The sequence below is a fragment of the Pelobates fuscus genome, chromosome 5 (assembly GCF_036172605.1).
Source record: "Pelobates fuscus isolate aPelFus1 chromosome 5, aPelFus1.pri, whole genome shotgun sequence".
In the NCBI taxonomy this organism is placed as follows: Eukaryota; Metazoa; Chordata; class Amphibia; order Anura; family Pelobatidae; genus Pelobates; species Pelobates fuscus.
In genome coordinates, this window is record NC_086321.1 from 73,384,777 (window position 1) to 73,410,323 (window position 25,547).

Consider the following 25,547-nt stretch of genomic DNA (forward strand, 5'->3'; position numbering starts at 1 on the left):
GTGTCATAGATCAGATTATTGAAATATGGGACAGATGAGCTCTCATTAATACAATCTTGTGGGGTTACTCCAACCACCATGACAATTTCAGGGATTTGAAGTGGTCATGGTGTTAGGAGTGTATATGCGCAGTGTTCCTGCTTGAAACAAAGCTTGAACTGGCGCTGGATTCCGAGTAAGTAAAAAAACATAGTATTATTATAATTTATCCAGCAGCAAAACATCACCAATGTTATTTACTAAAGCAAGGATTTGAAGCGATTTAAAAGAAAACTTCACATTTGCGGTCAAAAGAGCTGAGCGAGAATTATTTTCTAAATTAGCAAGACTTCCAGTTTGGCACCTTGAATTTGAAATTCACTTTGAATTCTCACTTTAGTGAATAAATCTGTTTATTGCACAGAAATTGCAAACATGTATCTTGGTAAATACTTTGACATTTAAAATGTATATTTGACAGCAAACTAATGCGTACCAACTTGTTATTACGGCAGAAAAGATTGTCCGTTTCTGGACCTCGATATCAGAATATTTTATCATTAAAGCTGACTTCCTAAATGTCTGTGTTTCTCAGGAGCAAATGATTTGAAATAAATCCACATGAACTAAGTGGATTGAGAATCATTTAATATGAAACTAAATAATAAATGACAAGGCTAAAACATTACTGGAGGAAGTCAAAGTGAAAATTAAATGATCTTAACCCAGGAGCATCGGAAACCTTTACATGTAAGAAAATGCAATTACGGGGATGAAAAATTACATCATATCGTATAGGTGCTGGCCCTGTTGGATGTGATACAAGAAAGGATTCTTTAAATGGCAAGGATTTCAGATGTGCAACATGTCGCCTTTAAGAATGATTGGATATACCCACGGGTCTAAATTGAATCTGGAAGATATCTTATGTAGACCAATGCCATTTATTGAAAGAGAAAATTAGTTTATCCTCCTGAGATAATACTGAAGAAGAGATTTTGGTCCCAAAAGAATGTCCAACCTTGCCTTGATGCCGATTCTCAACTAATTAGTAACAGAGTGGGATAGACAGAATAATCAATACCAGTCTTAGGCTGAAAGAGGTGAAATGGACCAAGAGAAACATAATTAAAAAAAAAGGGAAAAGCCGAGATATACTAAAGAGGCTGTTAAATATAAATAAATACATACAAAACTTTTTTATTTATATATGCCTGGTGTTTGGGAAGTATTAACTGCATGTTGTCCCCATTAGTAAATTCTAGTGAGACACTATATATACACATTTAAACCACACAGCACTTCAGGATCCAGGGCACAGTTGTTGCGTGCATGCTTGGACATTACTTCCTAGACTTATTATTATTATTATTGCCATTTATATAGCGCCAACAGATTCCGTAGCGCTTTGCAATATTATGAGAGGGGGGATTTAACTATAATTAGGACAATTACAAGAAAACGTACAGGAACGATAGGTTGAAGAGGGCCCTGCATACAGGGCCGGTGCTAGGATTTTTAGTTACACAGGCGAAGATGCATTTTGGCGCCCCAACCCTCATTAAAAAAAAAAATGCATCTTCACCTGTGTGTCTTTCCTCCCAAGCCACAGGCACACAGGCATCATTTTTCAGTCACACAGTCAAAGTCATACAGGTACACTGTCATACAAAGACAGAAATAATCATACAGAGACATACAGACACATACAGTCAGAGACATACAAGCAGATATATACATGCATACAGAGACATGCAGGCATATAAAGACATACATGCATACAGAGGCATACCGTCATACAGACACATACATACAGACAGGCATACAGAAACATACATACAAAGACATTCAGGCACATACATACAGACATACAGGCATAAAGAAACATACATACAGAGACATTCAGGCATGCAGACACATACATACATACAGAGGCATACCGTCATACAGACACATACAGAGGCATACCGTCATACAGACACATACAGAGGCATATCGTCATACAGACACATACATACATACAGAAACATGCATACAAAGACATACAGGCATACAGAGACACACACATACGTACATACAGAGACATAAAGGCATACAGTTACATACATGCATACAGAGACATATATACAGACATTCAGAGACAAACATACATCCAGTTACATACATGCCTACAGAGACATACAGAAACATACGTACAAGACATACAGACACATACATACATACAGAGGCATACCGTCATACAGATACATACATACAGACAGGCTTACAGAAAAATACATGCTCACACACACACACAAACTCACAGACACATACTCGAACACACACACACTGACAGACACACATACTCACATGCACACACACACTGACAGACACACACACACACACACTGACAGACACACACACACACTCACTGACAGACACACACACACTGACAGACACACACACACACTCACTGACAGACACACACACACACACGCACTGACAGACACACACAAACTCACAGACACATACTCGAACACACACACACACTGACAGACACACACACATGCACACACACATACACACACAGTAATTAATTATCTAAATTAAATGTAAATTTCCCACCCAGCCTCCCTACCTGGAGTGCTGGCGTGGGTCTTTCATTGGTGGTCCAGTGGGGCTGCTGGGAGGTGTGCGGCTGAAGTGGATTAGGAGGCGGTGAGGGAGCTCTCTGATCTCTCTGACCGGCTCCCTCGCAGGCTGTTTTCTGATGCCGCGGGAGCCGGAATATGACGTCATATTCCGGCTCCCGCGGCATCAGCAAAAGGCGCGCGAGGGAGCCGGTCAGAGAGATCAGAGAGCTCCCTCGCCGCCTCCTAATGAACTTCAGCCGCACGCCGCTCCGGGGATCCAGGAGGTGACCAGGCAGGAGGGAGCACTTCCCTCCTGCCGGTCACTGGAATTTTGCGCCCCCAGAGCCGGTGCGCCCTAAGGCGGCGCCTGTGCCGCCTTATGGACGCGCCGGCCCTGCCTGCATAAACGAGCTTAGTCTATAGGATTATGAACCCACGCATACATCACCAGGGACATATCTTTTGCAAAGTGGGGATAACAAGGGCCCCTTCTAGCAATTAATAGAATTACTCTGTAAACAATTTAATTCTGTGCATGAAATCAGCGGTTTAAAATAAAATGTTCGCAAGCAGTTGCCTTTCTGATGTGTTCCGTGGAATATGTATGCAGGAGACGTTAACAAACTTGGAGAGACTCGTTCTCATGACTTTGTTTCAGTTGTGGTGAACAATTTGGCGTTTTGTTCAGCACATCTGAAAATGGTCCGTATCAAATATGCAAATGTGAGGAAATATCAGAGTTCAAGTCATGCATTTTGGAATGATGAACCCACACGCTACATGTGTAATAACAGAGTCACTCACTACACTGAGAATTCAAAGTGAGTTCAAAATGAACTTCTAATTCATGGTCAAGATAGATGAAATGATAAAGATTCTCGGTCTGCTGTGCTTTTAGTTTGGCTGCCGTGGCATGGAATCTGAAACTCACTATCAAGGGCATTTAAAGCATTTAAATCAGACAAATCACAGGCATCTTACATAAGATATAAGGAAGCCAATAACGCATGCAAAAAGGCAATTAGAGGGGCTAAACTAGAAAACGAGAAAGTGATAGCCAATGAGAGCAAAACCAACCCCCCAAAACATCTTCAGTACATAAATTCTAAAAAAAAACACAAATACAAAAAAAATGATAGTGTATGTATATTGAAAACAGAGATGGGCATGTTAGTTAATAAATACCAGGAAAAAGAGAATATTTTAAATAACTAACTTCTCTCAGTATATATTAAGGAGGAATCTATGGCAAGAGACATGCACATGAATGCTACAGAAAACATGCTTGAAAATTGGGATTGGATGACTCAAGACTTAATGTAGCTGTTCTGGTGAGTCAAAGTCCCTGCAGACTCTTTGCTGTAAACACTGTCTTTTCAGAGAATACAATACAGCTTAGGGACACCTATATTGACCACTCCTCAGATTGGCCACTGGAGGTGGTTCCTGGGTCAATGCTACACAGTGTGCAGCACTTACATTTTGCGTCTCCACCCTTTGCATGGAAACACAGAATTTTCTTCATAGAGATGCATTGATTCAATGCATCTCTATGAGGAAATGATGATTGGTCAGGGCGGCGTTTGGCTCTGCCCCAGGCCACCTCCTTGGCTGAGATCATCAGAATTGACGATCTCAGCCAAGCCAATCCAGTACTTGAGACCGTATCTCCAGAAGGATATTGATACTTTGGATAGAGTTCAGAGAAGGGCTACTAAACTGGTTCATGGTTTACAGGCCAGGGACTAATAAAAGTATTTAGAATATTGGGTAGACTAGATGGGCCAAATCGTTTTTATCTGCCATCACATTCTATGTTTCTATATGGTTCCATAGAATAGTTTAGTTTTAAACTAAAAGAAATTGGTCTAGATGAAAATTCTTGTTTTTTGGGTAGAAGATAGAGACTTAAAGATAGAGTGCAGAGAGTTGTCATTAAAGCGTTAGTAATACATATCTATATTCTTAACTCTACAGCCCTATGCCCCTAATCAATTAGGTCCTCTCCACCCCTGTGTAAAAGCAAATAGAAATGAAAAGAATTTCCCATCTTTTCTCCAGCATGAGTCTCTCTTGGTGCTGCCCCGACCTCCTCTTCAGGTTGCGCACGCCTCCAGGATGACAGGCCACTCCAATGCTCTTAAGATTCTTCCATAGAGAATTATTGAATATAATGATTCTCCATGGCCAACCGTGATGCCACTGCACATGTATGTGATGTCACAGTATGTTAAGATTCCTGGACCGCATACCCAGAAGGCTTGGAGACCTGGCTTGATGCCACACTTCCACGCCATCTGTGATGAAAGCACCTTCATCACTGGGATTTGGAGAGGCCTGCTTGCCAGCCTCTTACCCCAGGACTATGGCCCATATGTTAACATGGGTCTTAGGGCTATGGAAAGGCTTGTTCGTGCCTTTCCCCTGATATGGTTCGGTATTTGGGGTTGCCTGTCAAACAGTGGAGAGTGTCCCTCATTTACCTCCCAGGAGCTGTGGTTAAGATGGCGGCGGCCATCTGAAACTGTTGAACGCCCAGCGGTGTTTGGTCGTCAACCGCATGGAACTATTTTCGGCCACTGTTTCCCACGCTGGGACTGCCAAACTTCCCTCCCTTCGTATCCGTTTACACGAACGCCGCATCGTTCGGTACATTCATAGCCCATTAACTGGACTGACCCGGTTAGCTAAATCCATGGAGCTAATTCTGGACAGATTTCTGCGAAAAAGTTGGTGAAAAGTTCTTTGGCTCCATGGCGATTTGACTGTGTTCGTGGGATCTGAGCGCTGTTTGGCTATATTGAGCACTCAGATCCACGCTATCTGGGGATATGTCGAATGTGTGGGTTCCGTTTGGTGAAACATGAGTTATGTATTTTAATGTGTTTTTGTTACAGTTTTAACTTAGGAATATTTTCTGTACCTGGAGATAATTAAGTTTACTACAGCCATTAAACCCAAATATCTCCAGGATAGAGAGGAGGGATTTTAATGTTTCTGTGGGAGTGGTTCACATTGTAATGAATGTTGATTGGTAATTGTATTCCAGTCCTCCACAAGGTCCCTGTGGAAGTATCCCTTGCTGGAGGACCTGCATAAAAGGCCAAGCTGTGGCCACCATTAAACAGATCATCTTGAACCTTCATGAAGCCTTGACTCATGTTTGGGGGATTGGAGAACTACACTCTGGGGATTGCTATAATCACTATACTCCCCAGGGTATAATCACTAAAGCTCTGGTAAGAGTTTGTTCCTTTTCTTGCTCCCTGGATTTAAGAGAGGTCTACCTACTGAAAGCTGGACCCTGGTCTTTGGTCCAGAGTGGGTGGAAGACGGTGAGACCCCAACCAAGCTGCGGGGTTCTTGGGGTCTGCGGTGGTTATTGTGTCTGTTGGAGAGCCCTCTGGAAGCACTAGGAGCATCCATCAGCAGACGGCACCCAGTTGGGGTGCCAGGCGTTCCGTTATACCATCTAATTAGTGAACTAAAGGGTTTGGGGTATGGAGGGGCGGGGGTAGGTCTACTGGCACTATAACAAGCTCAATAAAATGAAGTTGTTAGAGTGCCTAAAGTGTCCATCTAATGGTACATTTTCAAGCTGTACAAAAGTGGTAAGTGGTGTCCCTCAGGCTTCTTTTCTGGGACGGTTTATTTTTAACATATTTAAAACTGATCTTGAAATAACCATTGAAAGTCATGTTTCAGTGTTTGCAGATGACACAAAACTCTGTAAAGTAATACATTGTGAGTAAGATATGACTTTGCCGTAGAGGGATTTAGAAAGATTGAGGGACGGGGCACTCAAATGGCAGATTTAATTTAAAGTAGAAAAATGCAAAGTTATGCAATTCAGGGTAAAGAATGCACAAGAAACTTACATCCTTAACGGTAGTGAATTACAGATAACACACTAGAATGATTTGTGAGTTGTTATAGACAACAACAAACTAGGCAACAATGTGCAATGTCAATCAGCACTTGCTAAGGTTAATAAGGCATTGTCATGTTAAAAAATGGCATTGATCCTCGGGATGACTATATAATGTTGCCTCTTTATAAATTGCTGGTAAGACCACACCTTGAATATGCTGTCCAAGTTTGGGCACCTGTTCTAAAGAAGAATATTATGGCACTAGAAAAAGTGCAGAGGCAAGTTACAAAATTAATAAATGGAAAGGAACATTTTAGGTATAAAGAATGGTTAACATATTTAAACCTCTTTAGTGTAGAAAAACAGCGCCTCACAGGGGAAATGATAGCATTATACAAATATATTCAGGGCCTATACAACCATTGCTATACATAGGACATTAAATGAAAAGGACTTGAGAACAATTATAGACAACAAACTGAACAACAGTGTACAATGATAGTCTGTAATCGCTAAATCCGTATTGATCCATGTGATGAAAATATAATTTTGTTTTTTAAATCAAAATGTAAGACCCACTTTGAATGTGCAGTGCAATTTTGGGCACCAGTCTTAAAGAAGGATTTTATAGAGCTCGAAAACTATAGAGCCAAACAAACAAATTAGAAAGCAGGTGGAATACATTAGTTATAAAGACCGGTTAGAAAGACTGCATTTGTTTTCTTTCGGGAACAAGTGTTTCAGATGGAGATAATAGATACAAATATGTACAGGGTCAGTACAGCCACTATCAAGTAACCTGTTAATTAGCAGGAATATTCAACAGACAAGAGGTCATGAATTAAGAATATACCGTAATTAATATGAAACCGCATGTTGACCCCAGAAGAAATTTGATTGCCATTATGAAGTCGAGAATGGATTTTTTTTTTTTTGTGTGACATATTTGGCAATCACTTAAAATTGCTTTTTTTTAGAGGTTTTATTTTTTTGCCTTGTTTTGGACCAACAATGCGTTTTAACCTAGATTACAATGTAACATATGTGATTTAAAATCATCTATTAAATGGTGGTAATTACAGACATGTGACAGTTCCACGTTAACTTATATTTCTGCCAAGTGTATTTTAAAGGGAAACAACCAATCTTTTATCTTAATTTTGGCAGATGTCTTACGTGAAGAGCTAATAGTATTTTTATCACTACATGATTATTCTGTGTTTGTGAAAACATGGAGAATCACCTATAACATGTTTTGCAGGGTGTGTTTTACTTTCTAGGTGGCTGTTGCCTTATCCTGATATTTCGTGCACATTTCATAGGAATAAAAATATGAAACTTGTTAGTCTAGGTACCATAAGACTAGTAATGATATTTACTAAACACTGGATTTTATTCCATTCGGACAAAATCCGGTAAAAATTACAAATTCACAGATGTAGTAGAGGCAAATGTGGTGACGATTTGGTCAGTCCAATTGATTCTGTAACTTTTGTTTGGATGAGTTTGGAAAAACAGTAAATTTCACATCCAAACCAATTTCTAGCACTGAAATCAGAGATTTATCAACGATCATATCTTGGCTGATGATAAACCGAATGCATCAGGCAGGTCATCAGTGACTTTGGAAATTCTGTTTTTTGTTTGTCTATAGATTAGACAGAATTGTATCGGGAAAGAACATAGAACAAGGACTATTAATTAAGTATCAATGGGAATTTCCAAATTGGCAAAAGTTACTAAAAACAGTCCAAGTTACCTGCGTGGTCTTGAGTAGGGGCTGTACCCCGCGTTTGTCTAATATGCTCTCTTACCCACTCCATACCACACCCACCTTTATACTACCACCCGACTACCAACTACTCCCACTTTCACTTTAGCCCTCACTCTACTTTAAATACCCTACAGGCACCTATCTAGGCGAGCTCGCCCAATATTCGAAGAATCCAGAAAGTGAGCCGCTACCACTGAGATAGGCAAAATCCCAGACCGATTCTGAGATTCCTCCCTCATAGCGACACGGTTTATTTAGAAGCTGAGGGGAGTCACGCACAAATGCAACCATGCCATTCATAGACACAACTAATATCTCATACCCTGAAATTACTCCACCTTCTCAAAATTGCGGCTCTCGGGACCCCATAAGCATATTCACATGGCTAACAGCAAAGATATACCAGATGCAAGCTAACTGTTCCCTATCCAACCAAGTCCGCTAGACCGAACGTGGAACAAAAGCAGGCTCCCCACATAGCTTGTCCCTGATGTGTTTGTTAACTTTTAATACATACTTTAGAATAGCTAACAGGTTATGATTTATACATAGATGTATTATCACTCTTAAAAATTCTTTAAAGCACTGCATCTTGAATCTCCTATGCTTCACTGCATTATTGATTGCCTGCATTGAGACCTGCGAGTCTCGCACATACCTTCTCTCCTATATTGTACCACTGTAACCGTGTCTCTTTGTATTCATAAAGCCTTGTTGAAACATAAAAACAGTCCAAGTTCACAGAGACATATAATACTGCATAATACTGCATAATACTGCATATATATATACTCCCTGGTCTCTTGATGGGATCTGATGTTTCAATATACAGCTCACAATACCATTCTATCCAATCTATCAGGCTCGTGTGAACACTTGCTAGAACAAATAAGTATACTCTACCCAATGACAATGGATTTGATAGACACCAAACAAAACTGGCAAGTTTTAACACAAATTAGTCATGTATGGCCTTATTTTGTAGGAAAATGTCACTGTATTTACATCTTAAAATTTCCTCAATATTGTGCGAGAGAAATATTAAATATCCGTTTTATTTCTCTACATCATAAATTTCAAAATGTTGACATTAGTGATACTTCTGTTACTCCTTAAGAATTTATAGCATCTTTTAAAGTCATGAATTTCTCCCTCTACATATTGATACTCAAAAATAGGACTTTTTATAATTTTATCGTCCGGATTTCGCTGCTGTTTGATAGCACATTTACTGAGCAGTAAACCATGAATTCCATTTGTCAAACACACACGAAACCACATGGGTCATACTGATAATCCCTTCAGGTTTTTAAAGCAAAATCAATGCTTATTCGGCAGTGCAAGACATGCCTGTGCTGGTAATTTATTACAAATGTGACTGATGCCACCATTGCACCATCTGTACTTCTATGGTCTTTATAATCTTTTATTTATGTGTCTTTCTATTCAGGTTTTCTACACAGAAGTAATTAATGGTAAACATGTGAAGCAGCTCACGCACGATGTTCCCCTTAAAATGGACACATTGAACTTGGTGAGTAACAAAATCATCTTACATTCATTAGTTTTATAGCAGTATTTTTAAAAGGTGAGATTGCAACAGATTATTGCATAGATGCATGAATCACACAGTTACTATGTTATATTGTTTTCAAAAATAATTATACCCTAGGCGAAGGGCACCGCATGAGACTTCATAGGATGAGGATGAAGATCCTCCTGCAACTAAAGTCCTTTTGAAAATATCAAGAAGCTAGACTGGGAGCCTACACTATGGTGGCCAAATTAGCACCAGCTTCTCATAAACTTCACCCTACAAACATAAGACCATTAGCTAAACTGACATAATGCAGAATAGCAGGAGAATAATGTTCTGCTCACATGGATATCTAAATGGCATAGGCTCTGAGGGCTTACCACATTTTGTCTTGAGACTGCTCTGTCACTTGCTCCTGCCAAAAGCAGTTGAATGGTGATGGTTGACGAAGTCTCTAGGCCAGGGGTAGACAACCTTTTAGCAGCACTGTGCCGAAATAAGTTTGTGATGGCCCGTAGCGTGCCTGTCCTTTTTTTTTTTTTAATTGAGGTGTGTATGTTGCATTATTAGTAGTATGTGGTATCATGTATGATGCATATGAATGTGGGCTGTGAATGGGGGTGCTTGTGGAATTGTGATGGAAATGTCACATAGTGTGTTTGATGGTGTGTGTATTGCTGTTTGGGGTATTGTATGTAAGAGCCTGCATTTGGGGTTGTGTGCATGTATGTGGATTGTTAGTTGGGTTGCATTTGTGCGGATTATGTGTATGTTTGTGTGCGGGCTGTTCATATTATTTGTATGAGGGGAGAGTTATTCTGCATTTCTGTGTATATCTAGCAGTATGGGTGGCTTCCCTGGAGTCCAGTGGGGATCATGATGGCCAGGTACAGGTCAAGGAAAGGAGCTGCAACAGCAGCTGCGGGCTGCTTTACTCCAGTGTGGATTCCCATTCACAAGTGCTGCAATGCCTAAATTGAGAATTTTCCTTCACCACCTTATCGTATTAGCAGATATCTAAAGTTTAACTGGGACTCCTGATAGGCCAGACCCTGTTTGGCTCTAGCAGCCTTGAGTGCCGTGCATGGAACACGTGCCATAGGTTGCCTACCCCTTCTCTAGGCCATGCGAAGCACCAATGGTATTTTACAGGAATATTGAGGTTCATTTTCTGAGCCCTTGTGCAGTCAGTTCAGAGAATACACCTTACTGTTTATTTAAGAACTTAGCCCTCTCTTTGTGGATTTTAAGAGGAACACACTCATTATTCACCTGAATATGAGGAACCTCTCTGTAGCTCTATAATTCCACTCCATACTCTATTGGGGTTATGCACATAGCATAATAGTCACTGAAGGGGACACTGTGTGAGAGGTAGCAGACACCTCTGAGATTCCAGATTTGTTGGGTGTCCTTGAAGAAGTAACACCAACTTCAACACCCCAATTGCAGACAGCTATGTACGGACGGTGATGTGCCTAAGGTAATGGCCTCTTTTCCAACTATCACTCAAGGACAGCAGCTAACAACTACTGTACCTCATAATCACAATGACTGTTGCTGAGTTAAACATGATCTACCAGCAGCCACACAATTAAAACAATAATAGAAACCCCCCAAGCTGAGAACCTTTTCAGTTGCTGTTACCGTTATCCCTCACTGCTGCATGTGTCCAAAAGTGTGACTCCCATCAATCTTAAACAGCTTTGTATGTCCTAGTCCTGCACTTGTGAGTCTTTTAACTCACATCATCTAGAGCTATAATTCAGCTCATTGTATATGGGACTTTGTGCTCTTAAGGGTAGTCCTACACCATGATAAACATGTATTTCCAAGTGTTTTACCATTATTGGCAATGCTCCCCATTAGTAGGACCATCCACACTGAAATCTCAGTTCTATAAACAAGGGACATTCTTTTGAACTTATCCAGTAGAGAAAAAATACTAACCTTTCCTTGTCTGAACATGTGGCATTATTTTTCATGTATTGCTTACTGAAATTTGCTTACCAGCTGCATAGCTAGAGATGTCTCGTTTTTCTTTTTCTCTGCTTATATTCAGCTGTAGTTGAGAGCAACAAAAAAACAGACACACTTACACACAAATATCAAATAGACACACACATAAAGTAATCACTCAACCTGGGACCCAGTATATTAAACAGTGCATTGCTAGATTTTAGCGAGGGATAGGGCTAGCTAGCATTAGTTAGTGTGACAAACTCCCCTTCCCACGTGAGTTTGCCACGAGCTCCTGGAGGAGCTTGCTTGCCAGCCTCCTGCCAACAGACTATGGGCCCTGCAGGGAAACATGTAAAAGACTATTGAACTTGACCGACCGTTAGCACTGATTTGATGGAACTGTTTTGGGCATAGGACCATGTGCACGGTCGGTCAAAATTATAACTTCCATAAAAATTCCGAACCCGTGAACCAATCTGTGTGATTTTTGGATATGTTGGTCACCCAGATTGGGGCTATCAGGGGATGCAACTTTTTTGTGTGTGTTTAAGGGGTTAAAGGTATTTTGGGGGTTTTGTAAAAATTTATGTTTTTCTGTGCTTGGAGATAATTGGATTAGATTAGTACAGTTCCTGATTCAATTATCTCCCAGGCACAGAGGAGGGATTATCTTATTTGTGTATGGGAGTGTCTTGGGCATGAGAGCCAATGTCATTATGTGGTTGTTTTTACTGTAGTCTCCTCTCAGGTCCAGAGGGGAGTGCCTCTTGCATGGGGACTTGCATAAAAGGCCAGCTGTGGCTACCAATAAATGAGTTCCTGCTTACCCTCAACATACAGTCTCATAACATGTGTGGGGGAAACCGCTGTATCTACCCTGGGGATTGCTATATCACTATACTCCCCTGGGATTATAATCACTAGCTCTTATAAGAGCTGTTCCTGCTATACTCTCTGGAGTAGGAAAGGTTCACCAACTGGAAGCTGGATCCTGGTCTCGGGTCTCGGGTGGGTGGAGGACAGCGAGTTCCCAGCCAAGCTGTAACTCTAGACGCGGAGACTACGGTGCTGATGGTGTCTGGTAGAGTGCTTGGAGTCCTTGGTGAGCACTAGGAGCATTGATTGGCGGAGGCACCCTGTCGGGGTGCCAGGCAGTCCGTCACAGTTAGGGTTTGCTTGGGTTAGGATTAGCTAAGTTTAGACATGGTTAGGGTTTCATATAAATAAGGTTAGTTAAAGAGACACTCAAAGTACTCAAATGGTTTTGCTCAATGAAGTGACGTGTATAGATCATGCCATTGCAGTCTCACTGCTCAAACCTCTGCCACTCAGGAGTCATTTAAACCTTTTTTTGTTAGTGTTTGTCTGTGCTACCTATCATTAAATATTGTTGACGTTTGTCACTGGTAAGTATAGTGACACTAGTTACTTCCACAAGTAGGGTACATCTCTAATTTGAACCTGTAAGTTCCTCAAAAAAAAAACAGGTAAAGGTATGTATGTGTAGTATTGTCCCAGCTTCACTCCACAAGAATTTTAACATTTAATCCCCACAGGACAAACGTCTCCATCCAGGGCTTCCATATTTTCAGAAAATTAGCCATGGTTTCATTAATGATCACTGTCCATTTTCCTATTCTAAGCATATACCTTTAATACGATTTTAAATATTTGTTGATGGTTTTACTTCCTTTTGGAATTTGGGTTAGTAATTATCAGGATATCCTTGCTTTTTTATGGCGCTTCAAATAATTTCTTATACACTGTGCTAATCTTCTCTAAACATGTTTTGTGAAATTTTTCTACAAAATTTCAGAAAACAAAAAATATAGTTCAAAATCTTATGTTAATGAAATTTGGATTTGGCATAAAAGAATGCATTGTTTCTCTTTACAGGGACAACTAGATGCATTGGTGACATTTGTGAGTACTTCAGATATTTGGTTGAATTCCTGTTTGATGTATTTTTTAAATAACAAACATTATTATGCTTTGACGGACTGTGGAGACCATATTAATGCAACAGATGGCTTGTAATTCTCCGTCATTTAAATCAGTCATATCACTGATTCATCCACTTTCGCACATTTTGGTGATTGAATAATTACCGGTAACAACTCTTTATTGCACTAAAAAAAATAAAAAAAAGTTTTTTTCAGTGCCTGTGCAAAATCTAGACCATCTGTTATTACGCATCTGAAGACTGTCTATATTTTAGCCTCGCTAGATAGACTTTTTGGGCCATTTTGGGCCATTTGATAACAAAGTATGACCTGGCTGACCCTAAGACATGTTCATTATGTATTTAGTGTGAATACACATTTCAAATTAAGAAAACACTCCTATTGGTTGGCGTTCAATATTAGCACGTCCGAGTGCAAAATAACATTCGTGAAGTATGCCTGGGTTGGTTAGAAACTCTGTGTAAAACAATGCAAACTGTTTTGGCATACATAGAGTTAATAAAGCATAAATACCCTTTTTGTGCTCCTTGATTTAACAAGCTTCTGTTTTCAGGAAGTAAATAACACTGTTAAGGTGGGATTTTGGTTAAGATTACAGTAAATGTAGTACGTCAGTGGATTGTCATCATGCTGTTTCTCCTTTTAGGAAGTCTCCATTGGTGATTTAAGACCAGGTACCCTGCATCGTGTTAGCGTAGGCGCCTATAGTTGGGCTGGAAAGGGCAGAGCAAGCATGCCCAGAGATGTGTCAACCCTATCTCAAGGTAAGCAGTAAGAATGCCAACCGAATTTCATACAACGTTCATAAAACTAGAATATATGGCGGTTCTACTTATATTTTATTATCACAATATCCGAATTTCACATTTCAAATATATATAGTGGCAAATGCACACCTATTTTTGAATCCCACATACGCACTGGATTCTGCTATATTACGCAGTGAAATATAATATTTTCTCTATTTCATAAAACTTTTTATATATGGACAATTTACACTTTAATGACACTAATTATCAGGATTGGTAACGGCACTGGGAACAACCGAGGAACCATTTTTTACACGCTCAGAGTTCAGGATTCTCCTGTAATGTGTACACAGGCCCCCATCATATCCCTGTGAAACCGCAGATATTGGTTTTAGGCAATGCTTTATTAAAGGTGAATTTAAACATTGCATTTAGGTATTTATGTTCAGAAGTCACTGATGGCATTAAATTTGTTCTTTGTAAATTTGTTTAGCCTTTTTAAAAACTGGTGCATATACAGTTCTGTAACTGTTGTTGTTTCTAGGGACTTCTGTTATTGTAAGATAGAAACAGGGGAGTACAGTTTTTTTAATGTCCGACAATATGGGCGATGATTATAGATCATCTATTTCGCAATACGTTTAGCTTCATGTAAATGGCGCTAATTCACTGTGAAATGCTCATAATCACCTTTCCAATTATTGACAAATCATACTTACAAAAAGCGGTTTTAAAATTAGATTTTTACTAGATTGTTATTATGTGATGCTAGGGCAGCAATATACAAATAAGCTTGAAATGATGTAGACGGATGTAATAAATCAATGCTGTAGTCAGTTAGAACTCATATCTTATATTTCAGATCACTACTTTGACAAGAATCAAGGGTAAATCCAAGGGTGCAGGCAAAAGAGATACTATGGATTCGCATGGGGGGGTAACTCTCTCAAAACTATAGAGAAATAAATAGCACTACAAACTCTAGCTAAAAATCCATGAGAAACACAGCTCAAGAGCAGAGACAGTGGGCTTCATATGTATCAATTGCATTTGCACTCACTGCAGTGTGTGTGTGTGTGTGATTTTATTTTTGTTTTAAGTGATATGTGTGACTTTGTTTTCTTTAGACCAGTGTATGATACCAGACCCTCCCTTACAGCCTCAGGTTGTGGTGGTGTCAGACGTGGAGGTGGCTATTTCATGGAAACACGGAATCAGTGAAGGAAGCTCACCTGTTCAATATTACACAGTGGAATATATAAGGTGTGTGGTAAATAACATATTCGTCTTCTCTACTATAACTGCAGGTGAAATCAGTGCTGCATTTTGTTTGTAATTTTTCAGTAATCCCACTTCACATCCTAGATAAATTATTCACCACAGTTATCACTCCTTAAAATATCCTAGAAATGTAGCTCCACACAGTTACCACTCCTAAGAACATCCTAGAAAGGTAAATCACCACAGTTTCCATTCGTAAGAACATAATAGAAAGGTAAGTTACCACTTTTGTATTTGCTTTTTAGAAATGCCTTAATTTAATATTTTTGGATACGTTTTTCAAATTATTTAATATTTTTGGATACACTTTTAAAATGACTTATTATAATAAAATATATTTTAATTATTTCATTGATTTTGATATTTGTTTGATATATTAATTAGATGTTTACAATATTTCTGTTGGTACATTTTAATATTTTTAAAAGTTTTATCTAAACATATTAAATAATTTGAAAAGCCTACCCAACAATATTGGAGTAAGAGAGTCTCTGTGAGAGGTTGACTTACCTTGCAGTATATCAGTATGATTCCACTAGAAAATAGTGAATTATCATAGTACCACTGACTAAACAGACAGCATATAACAAGTTTAATGTAGGTTTTATTAAATTAAAATATTATAAACCATACAAAAATCATGGTCTGTACATGCATCCAACATGTCAAACAAGGGTACAGAAACTGCTACTGTTGTTATTGTGTTAGTAGTTTTGAGGGTAAGGGAGAGAAGACATTACTTTTCCAATTATTGCTTTTATCCAACTTACATTATTTCTGTGTACACATTCTTTTGACACTGAGAAAAAAATATCATGTGCACATATAGTGAGAACATATCTGGTGTCCTATGCAAATGTTTGTGCGCAAAGTGACCCTTTTTGTACCAGACAAGGTTGGTATTTATCATGTTTGTAGCTCTATAAATGCCAAAATGTTCGAGTCGAGAGTCCGTTTGTATCAGAGAACATGTGCTGGCTTGCATTCTTCTTTTGTTAGAGAAATTAAATCAAAACTTCAACTTCTCTAACAATTACAGTTCCTTGTAAAGTGACTCCAGTAAACAATATTGCAGCATCTACTAAAGTGAAAAAGGAACAGACATAAGTTAAAAACAAAAAAAAAAACTACCTCCGCTGCAATCCTACCCTGTGAGTGACTTAAAAAAATAACCAGAGGCGAACATATGCCTCCTACCAAAACCCGGCAAATCCCATCTCGATCCCGGACATTACAGACCAATTTCCCTGCTAAATGTAGATATTAAACTATTCACGAAGGTAATGGCGGAAAGACTTAACCCTCTTCTGCCCCGACTCATTCATCCAGACCAAGTGGGATTCATCCCGAACAGACAGGCCAGTGACAACACTAGACGTACCTTCGATCTCATCTGGTACACTGACTGCAGACGCATCCCGACCCTGATTTTATCCCTCAACGCGGAAAAAGCATTTGACAGATTGCTCTGGCCCTTCCTATTCACAACGTTACAGAAATTCGGTTTCCCCACACCTTTCACCAACGCACTGAGAACTCTATACTCCTCCCCCACAGCCACCCTCCTCCTGCACTCAACTGCACCCCCCTCCTTCCAAATTAAGAATGGCACACGAATGCCCACTCTCACCAATACTATTTGCCATATCACTCGAACCATTACTCCAGGTCCTCCGAAGCCACAATGACATACAAGGAGTTCATATTAGGGACGAAACCTATAAAATCGCTGCGGACGATGTTCTTCTAACAATCACGGACCCGCTAAACTCTCTCCCACCCCTGTTCACGGAGCTAACAGAATACGCAAACATCTCTGGGTACAAACTCAACCTGGGGAAAAACGGAAGCCCTACCGATCCAAATAGACCAACCTACCCTCCGCACACTCCAAGCACGACATTCGTTCACATACCAACCAACGGCTATCAAATACCTGGGCACCACTCTCCCAGTAGACCTCACACAAACCTACAGCTTAAACTACACACCCCTACTCAACACTGCCACACAAGACCTAGACAAATGGAAAGACATGTCGATCTCATGGATAGGCAGAATGACTTCAATAAAAATGAATCCCGAGGTTCTTATACCTTTTCCAAACTCTCCCAATCCCGATAATCGCTTCCGACTTCAAACAATTGCAAACTAAAATAGACAAGTTCATATGGGCCGGAAAGAGAGCAAGGATTGCCCGCCAAACACTATATATACCAAACAGATTAGGAGGACTGGGACTCCCCAATTTCACCCAATACTTCCACGCAGCACACATAGCACAAGCAATCCAACTCCACGCTGCCCCCGGCCTCAAACGATGGGTCGATTTGGAACACAACATATTTGGATTTGATTTCCCCTCCTTATACATCTGGCTCCCAAAGGATGCCAGACCAGTGGCCCCCTCTACCTCCCCGGCAGTTCTCACCACGATCAAAATATGGGATAAAATTACAGAAAAACACGATTTCATCTCCCATCCCTCCCCGCTAATGCCCATTCTTCGGAATACAAAATTGACACCAGGCATGTCCCCGAAGGACTTCACTCACTTTGAAGACAACGATCTGACACGCATTTATCAATTCTACAAAAACCAATGTATCATACCTTTCGCAGAACTCCCCCAATAGACCCCTCTCACCACTCGAGACTTCTTCCGATACTTACAAATACGCAGCTTTGTCGACAAACCTGCCATACAGAAAGCAAGTACCACCCCCCTCACCCCGCTAGAAAAAGCATGCAACAACCACCCACTCCACAGGGGTCAAATATCAATATATTCCCTACTAAGTAGAAACATACAGGAAGGCTCCATGCCCTATATGGCAGCCTGGGAGAGGGACTTGAGCCCCATCGGGGATCAAAGCGACTGGGCAGACATATGGGAGGCTACAGCAACAATATCGATTTGTGTCAATCACAAAGAGCAAGCGTACAAGACTCTCCTCAGATGGTATCTTACTCCACTACGCCTGAAACAAATGAGACAAACTGACAATGACCTCTGCTGGAAGGGGTGTGGGAACAGGGGAACTTTCATACACATGTGGTGGGAGTGTCCCCGGGTAGCCACACTATGGCAACAAATAGCGCAACTAGCATCACATGCACTACATATCACTATCCCGACGGACCCATGGCTATGGTTCCTTTTCAGTCCCCTCAGAGATACCCCAAGGGCACAAAACAAACTGATAGCCAAACTAGCTCTAGCAACCAGGTGAGCAATCGCAGAGAAATAGGGGAGCCCAGATTCCCCACCTATAACACTCATAAAACGGAAAATTAACGAAGCTATGAATATGGATAAACTCACCGCTCTAGTACATGACACCACTAAGCACTTCGACAAAATATGGGAGCCATGGATCTTCGAATTCCCAACTCTATAGGGCACTCCCCATTACGGGACAGACCAGGCGGGTGGAAGTTCCTAAGGAGTAAAAACTTCGAGGACCACCACAGGCCCCACACCTTACCAACCGAGTCACTTCTCTCTCTGAACCCCCCCCACATCCCCAACATGAGATGCCTCAATCGCTCACCTCAGCCACACCAGACAAGCACACTCACACTAACCCATATACACCCCACCACACACACCCTCCCCCCCACCCGCTGCACTAGAACCAACGACCCCCATAGGTCGCTCTAACTCTACCAAAATCAGATCGCAGACGAAATCGGCAGACAGCCACCCACAACACACTGACCACGAAACACCCAACGAGGCCCAGACCAACACGCCCTATCCTAGGAGACAGCCCAAGCAGAATCACACACAAAGTTCATAGGAAGGGCAACAGACGACCTCGGATCAACATTACCCAACCCTGAAGAAACAATCACTAGCAACACTCATGCCATGCCATATGACGCGACACAACATCAGGTCTATAAACAAGGCAACAGAACCAGTACTCCTACCAGACTCCCCCCCCTCCCTCCCCCCCCATCCCCTTACTTCCAGTTCCCACCCCTTCTGGTACCCCAAACTCCCCCTGAAGGGAACCTCACAAACATACACCGACCAACAGGGGTCAAGTCCTGGGGAAAAAAGTGTGGGAACTCACCCAAGATTCCGCCTCCCCCCCCCCCCTTAAAAAAAATTAAACTCCTATGCATATAGTGCAGTGCAGGGTGTGTATAATGAATGTAGTGTGTTTGTAGTGAATGCAGAGTATGGATAATGAATGTAGTGTGTTTGTAGTGAGTGCAGAGTGTGTATAATGAATGTAGTGTGTTTGTAGTGAGTGCAGTGTGTATAATAAATTTAGTGTGTTTGTAGTGAGTGCAGAGTGTGTATAATGAATGTAGTGTGTTTGTAGTAAGTGTAGAGTGTGTATAATGAATGCAGTGTGTTTGTAGTGAGTGCGGATTGTGTATAATAAATGTAGTGTGTTTGTGGTGAGAGCAGAGTGTGTATAATGAAGTGTTTGTAGTGAGTGCAGAGTGTGTATAATGAATGTAGTGTGTTTGTAGTGAGTGCAGTGTGTATAATAAATTTAGTGTGTTTGTAGTGAGTGCAGAGTGTGTATAATGAATGTAGTGTGTTTGTTGTGAGTGCAGTGTGTGTATAATGAATGTAGTGTGTTTGTAGTAAGTGTAGAGTGTGTATAATGAATGTAGTGTGTTTGTAGTAAGTGTAGAGTGTGTATAATGAATGCAGTGTGTTTGTAGTGAGTGCGGATTGTGTATAATAAATGTAGTGTGTTTGTGGTGAGAGCAGAGTGTGTATAATGAAGTGTTTGTAGTGAGTGCAGTGTGTATAATAAATGTAGTGTGTTTGTAGTGAGTGCAGAATGTGTATAATGAATGTAGTGTGTGTGTAGTGAGTGCAGTGTGTATAATGAATACAGTGTGTAGTGAGTGCAAAGTGTGTATAGTGAATGTAGTGTGTTTGTAGTGAGTGCAGAGTGTGTATAATGAATGTAGTGTGTTTGTAGTGAGTGCAGAGTGTGTATAATGAATGCAGTGTATGTAGTGTGTTTGTAGTGAATGCAGAGTGTGTATAGTGAATGTAGTGTGTAGTGAGTGCAGAGTGTGTATAATGAATGCAGAGTCTATAAAATGAATGCAGAGTGTGTATAGTGAATGTAGTGTGTTTGTAGTGAGTGCAGAGTGTGTATAATGAATGCAGTGTGTATAATGAATGCAGTGTATGTAGTGTGTGTGTAGTGAATGCAGAGTGTGTATAATGAATGCAGAGTGTGTATAGTGAATGTAGTGTGTGTAGTGAGTGCAGTGTGTACAGTGAATTTAGTGTGTTTGTAATGAGTGCAGAGTGTGTATAATGAATGTAGTGTGTTTGTAGTAAGTGCAGATTGTGTATAATGAATGCAGTGTGTGTGTGCTGGATTATGTGTGTGTGTGTGGGTGCTGGATGATTGTGTGTGCGTGTGCTGGATGATGTGTGTGTGTGCTGGATGATGTGTGTGTGCTGGATTATGTGTGTGTGTGCTGGATGATGTGTGTGTGTGCGCTGGATGATGTGTGTGTGTGCGCTGGATGATGTGTGTGTGTGCTGGATGATGTGTGTGTGTGTGCTGGATGATGTGTGTGTGTGTGCTGGATGATGTGTGTGTGTGTGCTGGATGATGTGTGTGTGTGTGCGCTGGATGATGTGTGTGTGTGTGCTGGATGATGTGTGTGTGTGTACTGGATTATGTGTGTGTGTGTGTGTGTGCTGGATTATGTGTGTGTGTGCTGGATTATGTGTGTGTGTACTGGATTATGTGTGTGTGTACTGGATTATGTGTGTGTGTGTGTGTGTGTGTGTGTGCTGGATTATGTGTGTGTGTGTACTGGATTATGTGTGTGTGCTGGATTATGTGTGTGTGTGATGGATTGTGTGTGTGTGTGTGTGTGTGTACTGGATTATGTGTGTGTGTGTGTGCTGGATTATGTGTGTGTGTGTGTGTGTGCTGGATTATGTGTGTGTGTGTGTACTGGATTATGTGTGTGTGTGTGCTGGATTATGTGTGTGTGTGTACTGGATTATGTGTGTGTGTGCTGGATTATGTGTGTGTGTGTGTGCTGGATTATGTGTGTGTGTGCTGGATTATGTGTGTGTGTACTGGATTATGTGTGTGTGTGTGTGTGTGTATGTACTGGATTATGTGTGTGTGTGTACTGGATTATGTGTGTGTACTGGATTATGTGTGTGTGATGGATTATGTGTGTGTGTGTGTTCTGGATTATGTGTGTGTGTGTGTTCTGGATTATGTGTGTGTGTGTGTGTGCTGGATTATGTGTGTGTGTGTACTGGATTATGTGTGTGTGTGCTGGATTATGTGTGTGTGTGTGTGCTGGATTATGTGTGTGTGTACTGGATTATGTGTGTGTGTGTGCTGGATTATGTGTGTGTGTACTGGATTATGTGTGTGTGTGTGTGTGTGCTGGATTATGTGTGTGTGTACTGGATTATGTGTGTGTGTGTACTGGATTATGTGTGTGTGTGTGCTGGATTATGTGTGTGTGTGCTGGATTATGTGTGTGTGTACTGGATTATGTGTGTGTGTGTGTGTGCTGGATTATGTGTGTGTGTGTACTGGATTATGTGTGTGTACTGGATTATGTGTGTGTGTGTGCTGGATTATGTGTGTGTGTGTGCTGGATTATGTGTGTGTGTGTACTGGATTATGTGTGTGTACTGGATTATGTGTGTGTGTGTGCTGGATTATGTGTGTGTGTGTGTGTGTGCTGGATTATGTGTGTGTGTGTGTGCTGGATTATGTGTGTGTGTGTGCTGGATGATGGGGGGGATGCATTTGCTTTTTAGCTTTTATGTGTTTATGTTTTTTTTACTTTACTCCCCCCTCCCTGCTTCTTACCTTGTCAGGGAGGGGGGAGATCGCCTGGTGGTCCGGTGGAGGGTAGCAGCCGCTGCACACAGGGGCCATCACACGCGGCGTTCTTCTCCAGCTCTCTCAGCTTCAACTCTCGCGAGACTCGCCTGTGCGGAGCGTTGCCATGGTAACCCGTGGCAACGCTCTTACAGCTGCGGGTCTCGCGAGAGTTGAAGCTGAGAGAGCTGGAGAAGAACGCCGCGTGTGATGGCCCCTGTGTGCAGTTAGCAGGGCAGGTCCTGCAGGACTGGGAACGGCGTTCCTGCTTTGGAAAAAGTGCAGGAACGCCGTTCCCATGCGTTCCTGCAGGTCTCGAGCCCTGCCGACCAACCACCAAGAAAAAAGACACATAAAGAACAGAAAGACAAAACTTGCTAACCAAAAAAAAACCTTGTTATTGTTATTGTTATCACAAACCGATGTTTTGCAAAACAATGTTTACCCCCTCCATAATGACATTTTAGAACAATCCCCCTAAAAGGAACAGAGTCAAACAGCGACAGCAAAAGACCGCTATAGCAACAAAAAGTAAACTGCTGTGTAATTACTTTTTCTCTATAACTGTTACGGGAAATGCTAATACGAACCATGAACTCTGTGAAATTAACCTTGCTCCCAAATTCTACTTTCTGTACCCTACCCCAAACACTATTGGAAAATTCAAAATAAAGAATTTATAAAAAAAATAATAATAATAACCAGACAGCCACTAGAGGCACTTGCATTCTCACTGAATGAAATTACATTGGATGTCCTCACCTTTGCATGAGGATGTCCAGCGTCTTCAAAATCCACATAGGGAAGCAATGATTCAATGCAATCCCATGGGGAAGGTCTAGCACTAGCCGCGCATGCACATTAGGTTCACTACTTGGCGCTGGAAAAAGTTCTTAATTATTTAATCACTGGGTGGGGGGCGCTGAGGCAGAGGGACCCTGTAGCGTTAGGAATACAGTTTTAAATTATTAACGCTATGCTGTTCCTTTAATTTTAGGGATTGAGTAGGGGTGGGGTCATGGACGGGGCTGTCTAGAAACATTTAAATTGACTTACTAATAATAGTTTATGTAAATAAAATTTAATTTAGAAGAGTTACAATGTATATCATTTACACAGACTGATTTCTAAAAACATTTAAACACTTACTGTAAGTATTATTGCAGCTGAGCTCTTTTATGGATCTCCTAGAAAGGAGAGTCTTTAGGATATAAAAGAGGGACATGGAGATTTGAGCCCAAAATAAGAATGGGTCTAAAAAGGGACACTTTGGAGGTATATGACTATCATAAGATGGGGAAATATCTGCATATGCATTATATTGCTAACACTATAGTGTTCCTATAAAAGTAGTGAGATTTTTTTAAAATTAAAATGGTTCTTTGTGTCCAAATGCAGTCCAAATGCAAAGGTGGAAAAGCATAATGTGAACTGGAAAAGGGGAGGAAAGTTCTGTTACCCTTTTTATGAATATATTTGTTTATAGTATATAGTATTTATTAAAACAGACTTTACTTTAGGTGCATTATTTCCTGGTTTCCAATGTTTTATATGAACTGCATCCAACTGGATGTAGTTAACGTTTGTGACAGATCTACACGTCAGGTGAATAACAGAATTCTCATCTCCTTTACTTTCAGGCCAGAAGTTGACAATGTTTGGATTGCTATTAGAGAGAAAGTAGAAATGGATTCTATGGTTCTGAAAGGTCTAACCCCCGATACCAAGTATCAGTTTGCAGTAAAAACAGTGAATTCTTTTGGAGAGAGTGTCCTCAGTCCTCCGAGTGATGTTGTCAAAACATTCAGTAAGTACAATGCCATTTTGTTAAAAAGATGACTCTTCAGGAGTTTTCAGTAAGCCATTACAAGTGAATTGTTAAAAAACAAAACAAAAAAACAAACAAACAACCATATAGCTCATAACTGCTGCAAGCTCTAATATACTACAGAGAATTGAAGAACCTTATTAAATCTGAGCTATGGGTAATATTCTCCAGGCTTCAGAACAAATACAAATCCCTTCAATGTACTCCCTGGTGGGGAGGTAACTACGCTTATATCTGGATCCCCAGCTTCTGATGTTGTCACCCTTTGCAATATTAATAAATGGAAGGACATCGCACAAAACTGACTTTACAGGCTTGAAATTGAATGGTCTGCCACAATGAACTTTTAACATTTAACCTGTAGATGATTGAAGTATTGGAATGTAGCAGTGACCTTAAGAGATTAATTGTATTACTGGATCCATTGTTACCAGGGACCACAGAGATCTTCACACTCAGAAAATTCCAAGGAAATATTTTATTTGTTTTTTCTCATTATTTAATGTTGTCTTCTGTATTTATTTTTTTATTTTTTTACATATTTCATTTTATTGTTTGCGTTGAATGAATTCAAGTAAGCAGAGTCATTACCAGAATATTATTCTTAATTAGGAACATTCCTGCTTTGAACATTTAAACGCCTTATGAATTCCAAGAGATTCAACATAAAATTGTAGCGTTACTCACCTTTTCCAGGGGCCGGCCGCGGTCCTCTCTTCAAGCCGCGCGCGGTCATGCTGCTGCACGAGCCGCGCGCAGCTCATCCGACTGCTCTAACAGGAAGGTGGGCAGTGACCGCGAGAAGCGGTCACGTGTCCCGCCTGAATCTAAGAGCACGCCGCGAGTCTCGGGCGCGCTCTTAAAGAGACAGTGGGAGCCTAAATTGCCAAAAGGCTCCCATTGGCCCCTGTCATGCCACACACCCCATACACTTACCTTTTGGGGGTGGGCCAAATCACATTAGTTTAGATGCTACATATACTTACCTTTTCCCTTAGTTCCTTGCCCTATCGTGGTTTCTGCTACAGTTCCCTTTAGCGCTTGTGGTGTTCAGTTGTGTTCCTCCGTATTTGACCTTGGCTTTGTATTCTGACTTCGTTTTCGCTTTATCCTTATCTGTTCTGTTTGCCGGCTTG

General features: G+C 40.8%; 1 protein-coding gene across 2 annotated transcripts in view; it reads left to right on the plus strand.

Annotated features, from left to right (window-relative positions):
- EGFLAM (EGF like, fibronectin type III and laminin G domains) overlaps positions 1-25,547 on the plus strand; it is a 97,323-nt gene that overhangs the window by 19,868 nt on the left and 51,908 nt on the right. For both annotated transcript variants that reach the window (XM_063453988.1, XM_063453989.1), the window contains exons 3-7: positions 9,687-9,770; positions 13,632-13,658; positions 14,346-14,463; positions 15,576-15,711; positions 24,224-24,390. In XM_063453988.1, coding sequence (XP_063310058.1) covers positions 9,687-9,770; positions 13,632-13,658; positions 14,346-14,463; positions 15,576-15,711; positions 24,224-24,390 — 532 coding nt within the window. The remainder of the gene's footprint in view (positions 1-9,686; positions 9,771-13,631; positions 13,659-14,345; positions 14,464-15,575; positions 15,712-24,223; positions 24,391-25,547) is intronic.